Here is a 6,707-nt window from a genome sequence, read left to right as displayed (position 1 = left end):
TCCGCAGAGTGGACCTCCCCAGAACAAGGATGAGGCGGTGTGAAGCAACCTCGAGTAGGTGAGAGGCCGCAACTTGCATCCATTCTTGACCTTTGATCCCTGACTTGGCGCTTTCGTTCCGGCCACGTTTTTCGATGTTACACTTGTCGCTCTTTGATAACAGGGAGGATGCTACAGTATATAAACATGAGAGGCTCTTCTGCCAAGCATCAGTTAGCTCCGGGCTTCACAGAGATCAGCTCCTCGAGAAGCTCAAGACATCAGCATCATGACAGGCATCAAGGTATCACATTCCATACAGAGTGGGAACATTCTTGTTAACAATCATTTCTAATATCAAATCGCAGGCATACATTTAAAAAATAGTTAGTCATAAAAATCTCCTGAGCTCTTTATAAAATTTACCGTACCATATCTAAATCAGTAAATGAACCAGAAATAATAGTAACAAGATTAATCAATATGTAGTTGTACTAGTTTGCTTTCGAAATTGTAGTAGCGTATACATTGGATATATTTTTAAAAATATTTCAATACTTCTAAGTTGTCTTCAGCATTTTTTCAAATGTAACAATTAGAATGAATATCACCATCATTCAACTCCATTAACTCCTCAACTCAAGTTGGCGTCAGGATGGGCATCCGACCGTAAAATATGCCATATAAATTAATTTCACCCCTTCCTCGAACTCGTATCAAGAAACGATACTAGGAAGTAGACAAGCAGCTAACAATTTTAATTAATATCTTACAAAAATATAGATCTTGTAAATCAAAATTATTTTATATCGACTCTAATATGATAGGATGAACCGTTTGGGTGATATATTTGTAGATTTACTTTTTATAATAATTTATCTAATCAGCCTCGCGGTCTACGAATGGTGTGTTGGCGTGTCTGCACCTCACCGGCAGGCCTCGGGTACGATACCCGGCCAGGGCAAGGATTTGTTTTAGCAGGATCTGAGGGTTAGTCCGAGGTGTAGTCAGCCTAGTGATTTCAGTTGAGGAGCTATCTGACGGTGATGTGGCAACCCCGATCTAGAAAACGAAGAATAAAGAGCGTGAGGATTCGACACACTGACCATGCGTTACCTCGTGATCTGAAGGCCTTCGAACTGAGCAGCGCTCGCTCCGTAGGCCAACGCCCACGTGTTTTCACCATAAGAGGAATATTAACGGAGATAGTTGCGATTATTATATCTCACATAAAATTACAAACATATTATATATTTATACAAAAAAAAATATGTCTGAACACTTCAAACATTTGGCTCAGAATTAGTTTATACCTCGGGGAAGGTATACAAAATCACTTCTGTGATTTTCTCTTAGACAGCTTGTTTGTTTGTTTGTTTGTTTATGTTTGTTTGTTTGTTTGTTTGTTTGTTTGTTTGTTTGTTTGATATGAGATCGCGTGAAAACGGCCAAGTTTTAACAGAATTTCTGGATGCTGGGTATTCTCGTTCAAAGATAGCTCGTTTGTTCCGTAGTATATATATATACATTATTTGATTAATATACAATGGCATAACAATATAAAGGGGGCCAATTCAGGGAATATAACATCTCTACGTGAATATTAGTTGATTCCTAATGAAAGCTGTACAAAATGTAATTTCCGGTCTTCTTCCAGTTCACTTCATTGTTAGCATGTTAAAGACTCTCCCTCAATAGCACCGTATTAAATTCAGTTCACTCAGTCATAGCAGCAGTCCCATTTTTTTTGTAGATATCAGGCCAGTGAGAATGAAATATATAAGCACTGGCCCTACGATTATTATTATTATTATTATTATTATTATTATTATTATTATTATTATTATTATTATTATTATTATTAAGTGCCGGTTATAATAAGAGTATTAGTCAAGAATTTGTGTAAAAGAATAACTTAGTTTAGAAATTAGAAATTAATGTCCTGTACGGAGTTGACGTTACTCGTTTTGCTTTTACTAATACGCTATGTTTAACTGAAACCTATTGGTACTGTCTAGCTCTTTGGATGAATGGTTAGCGTACTGGCCTTGAGTTAAAAATGATCCGGGTTTGATTACCGGTCAGGTCTGGGACTTGAATGACGTCTGATTAATTCCTCTGGATGGGACGCTATGTGTTTGTGTTCCCCTGAACACTTCTTCATCTACACACAACACAGTAAACCACCACAGGAACGCTCAGTAGTAAATACATCCTCAGCGTACAGTTGGTATCAAGATGGGCATCTGGCCCTAAAAATAGGATTAATCGACATATTGTACCGATAGATAATTGGACAAGAACCCAGGAAAGCATGTTAGGACTTTTCCGATAGTTGATCTCTTCTTGTCAGAGTAGTAAGGTAATTTAGTATCCCGCAGAATATGTTTACCATAAACTCGGGCGAGAGAAAACAATTGTTGTATAGTTTTCTTTCTGGAGCATTTTTTCAAAATCCGTATTCGTGTTTCTAAAAATTGTACAATTTCAGGATAAAATTTCTTAATAAACTTTCATTTACGGAGGATACGTGCACTGAATGGCGAATGCCTACTCCACAGTCCCACAAGAATTTCTGTTGAATACAATGATAATGATGTGTAAAGCACCGTGGTTGCATGGTTAGCATACTGGCCTTCGGTTCGGAGGTCCCGAATTCGATTGACAGTCGGGTTGGGGATTTTAATTCGTATAATAAATTCCCCTTACTCGAGGAATGGGTGCTTATATTCACATAACACAGTAAACTACCACAGGGCAAGCAGTAGTGAATACATCCCTCCTCAATGTGTTAGCGTCAGGAAGGGCATCCGGCCATAAAACGCGGCCAATTCTCAAACACTTTCGACCCAAAGAATTTAGGAAAACATCCTAGGAAAAGAAGAATAAAACGACCATGTAATGATGTTGGACGCACTTGTAGACGGTCGTTTCTTTAAAGAGATATTGTACTTAAAACTACACAGTATTGGAAATCGATCAGTCGAAACTCTCAGCAGAGTTGCTGTAGGTTTCTCAAATTTAGTAAATCTTCAAATGTGTAAATCACTCAACTGTTTGTAGGAACGACACAAAGTAACGTACTGCGACTTTCCTCATGGACGTTTCTGTTAAGACTTCTCCATTTGCTTCTATCCTAAACATCGTTCTCCGTTAACTGTTTCTCCCCCAGGCGTATAACTGTCTTCTTCCTGGCCTTCCACTTCTAAACCAGGCACTCTCCTTCCGTCTTTCCTGCACGTTACTTGATCACATCCGATCTGCCGCCTCTTTTCGAGTGTTCATTGTTATTTCAGTCACTTCATCAACTGCCGCTTGTGAACATGTTCTTGTTAAGCTCCATTCTCGAAACATTACACACACAGCGCAGCATTTTAACCTTGGTGACGTCCAACCTCTGGCATTACCACTTCCCTGTTACATGCATCTCTGCTCCATATATCATAGCACATCTCACAGTGTACTTATACGCCCGTACCTTCAGCTTTTCTTGAGCACTACTTTTTTTTTTTTTTTTTTTTTGCTAGTTGCTTTACGGCGCACCGACACAGATAGGTCTTATGGCGACGATGGGACAGGGAAGGGCTAGCAGTGGGAAGGAAGCGGCCGTGGCCTTAATTAAGGTACAGCCCCAGCATTTGCCTGGTGTGAAAATGGGAAACCACGGAAAACCATTTTCAGGACTGCCGACAGTGGGGTTCGAACCTACTATCTCCCGAATACTGGATACTGCAGCTATCGAGCTCGGTTTTCTTGAGCACTGTTCTATTTCCTATTCATAGTCTAAGGTTATGTCCACTCATCTACGTCTGTTGCTACATCAGTCACGCAAAATTCAAACGTTTAACAGAGAGCAATATTGTGACTTGTATGTTACAGGCTGTCGGTTTGACCCTGGTGGTAGCACTTATCGCCTCAGACATCGCTCAGGCTGATATTGGTATCAGTCTCGGTTACGGCAGAGGGCCTGCTGGTGGAGGCGGTGGTGCCGGTGCCGGCGGCTTCGGAGGTGGAGCTGGAGGCGGTGGTTTTGGAGGTGGAGCTGGCCGTGGTTTCGGAAGCGGCGGCGGTGGTGGAGCAGGCAGCGGAAACTACGGACCTGTAAGTTACTCACATAAGGTGCAGAGGCCACCTAGCTCTTAGATTTACGAGCTGAAAGATATGTTTAATTTTCTAGTCCTTCATGGCTCATTACTTGAATTTAACCTGAGATTTTTATGATGATTTTTAAGTAGGTTCTAAGAAGCAACATATTTTCGCAAAATTATTTATATTATTAATCATAACCAATTGTGTCATTGAGTTATTTCTAAAATTGAATTTGTTAAGGCGCTGGCTTTCTGTGCCCAACTTGGCAGGTTCAATCCTGGATCAGTCCGGTGGTATTTGAAGGTGCCCAAATACGACAGCCCCGTGTCGGTAGACTTAATACACGAAAAATAAGTCCGGCAGGACAAACTTCCCGCACCTCGGCGTCTCCGCAAACCATAAAAGTACTAAGCGGGACGTAGAAACAATAACATTAATAATATTATTAGAATTGAATTTCTCTCGCATCAAATTCTGTCCTCCTCCTATCGTTCCCTTAATTCTCAGGATTTCAATGCCGGATGTACTGCCATGTTATCCAAAAACTGCCGTGCGATCAAACAGAACTAGAACTCCATCGTGTATGAACCACGAATGGTGGAGTAGTACAGACAACGTGCCCCTCAAGAAGGACAGATACCCTGGTCCATTTACTCGTCAGTTGACCACGTTGTTGATGACGGCCGTGCCATGGGGATGTTCAACTGCCCACGTGTGTATGCAAGTTCTAATTGTGGTCATGTTGGTGAACAAAACTGACGAAACACGGCAGAGAAGTCAGTATGGTAGTGGTAATGTACAACGCCGGAAAGTCAATATCAAAGCACTGTAGGGCATATGTTCCTGGGAATATGTTTTCTTGTTTTGGTGCCAGATGTCACCACCCTCCAATTATTACAAATGACTAAATACAACCTGCAAATCATTATGCAGCTTACACCGTCATTTATGGGCTCGCGTTTACAGGATGTGAACTTGATTTACGTCGCTCCGACAAAGATACGTCTTATGGCGACGATGGGACTGGAAAGGGCTAGAAATGGATAGGAAGCAAGAGTGGCCTTAAATGAAGATACATTTGCCCGGTGTAAAATGGGAAACCACGGATAACCATCTTCAGGGCTGGCGACAGTGAGGTTCAAACCCACTATCTCCCGAATGCAAGCTGATAGCTACGTGACCCAATTCGCGCTGCCACTTGATCGGTACGATATGAACCAATCATGAATGCTCTGGAAATAACATCGCACTTGATTTTCCTGTCAGTTCTTTAAGAGAACACTTCATTGATGTCACCACTAAGATTGTCCGCCTCCGTAGCGGTAACGGGTCCGGGTTCGATTTCCAGCACTGTCAGAAATTTAAGAATTGCAACAGGGAGCGCTGGTATGTGTTCAAAATTGTACATGAAGCTCACGTCCTTTGGAGATGTGCGTGAAATGAACTGCACCATCTCGGGATAACAAGCTCAGTTTTACCACTGAGATTGTTCACTGGCTGAAGAATCTTCATTGTCAGCCCTGAGGGCTGCTATCATACAGTCCACTGAATTCTTTCTGAAGCTTTTTGTAGCTCATTTTCAATTCTACTGTGTCTGTAATCTACAGGCAATATGCTTTGTGTATTTTATGCGCTAAATAAATAAAATTGTTTCTTGAAATACAGTATTCGGTTAGGTTTTGACTTATTTAATGTTACTGATTTCAGCCCCAGCCATACAGCTTCCAGTACAACGTCGTGGACGGACCCAGCGGGAACAACTTCGGCCAGCAGGAGAGCAGCGATGGTGGCAACGTGCGCGGGGAGTACCATGTGCTCCTCCCTGACGGTCGCAACCAGGTCGTCACCTACACCGCCAATGACGCTACGGGGTACGTCGCAAACGTGCAGTACGATGGAGCGCCGCGCTTCCCCTCCGGAGGATCCGGCTTTCCTGGAGGCTCCGGCGGGTTCGGTGGCGGTCCAGGAGCACCTGGCACTTATCTGCCTCCCGCAGGAAAATAATCCGGAGACGTCACTATCCACCGCCCCCGTACAAACCCCCGTCCCAACGAGATTAACTGCTACTGCCTTTGTGAAGAAATACTTCCAAGCTAGAAATATTGAAATCATAAGTGTTCTTTCGTCGGTTACACTTTCATCACATTATTGGTAAATTTCGTCTCCTATAGGTGAAAAGAATTCAAGGTTTTACTTTTGGTATTCCTGTTCCGACGAAAACAAGGAAGACATTTCTAATTTGAAACGAAGGCAACGCAGAAAGTTAAGTTCCGTTTTATGGAAGTATTAACATATTCATAACCATCTTCGTACCATTCTCGTTGTTGTTGTTGATAATTGTGTGTGTTACAGTGCATTTACTTACATTATAATATTTGCATAATATAACGCTTCTTTTAGATTTTTTACTTTTTTATAGCAACATTATTTGATTAATAAATCGTTATAGAAAACAAATAACTCTAGTCTGCTCATTTTCTATTGGTATTGTGTTTTCTCCGATGTCCTATTTCCAGTGCTTGTGGCACATTCAGGTACGGCCTAGCTTTACGTCACTAGCACCCTCCCAAAAGTGTGTTATTGAACCATCTTCCCGTTCCATTTATAATCATTTAGTTCTCAACATTATCGTCGACCAA

General features: G+C 41.7%; 1 protein-coding gene across 1 annotated transcript; it reads left to right on the top strand.

Moving 5' to 3' along the window:
• Positions 1-228: 228 nt before the first annotated feature.
• Positions 229-6,402, top strand: LOC136876869 (pro-resilin). Its single transcript, XM_067150629.2, has 3 exons — positions 229-283; positions 3,859-4,080; positions 5,776-6,402. Exons 1-3 carry the CDS (start codon positions 269-271, stop codon positions 6,070-6,072), a joined length of 534 nt encoding a protein of 177 aa, XP_067006730.1. The 5' UTR covers positions 229-268; the 3' UTR covers positions 6,073-6,402.
• The last annotated feature ends 305 nt before the right edge of the window (positions 6,403-6,707 follow it).

The sequence above is a fragment of the Anabrus simplex genome, chromosome 7 (assembly GCF_040414725.1).
Source record: "Anabrus simplex isolate iqAnaSimp1 chromosome 7, ASM4041472v1, whole genome shotgun sequence".
Taxonomy (NCBI): Eukaryota; Metazoa; Arthropoda; class Insecta; order Orthoptera; family Tettigoniidae; genus Anabrus; species Anabrus simplex.
The sequence above is the reverse complement of the archived record's forward strand: the minus strand, read 5'-3'. Positions and strand labels throughout refer to the sequence as shown.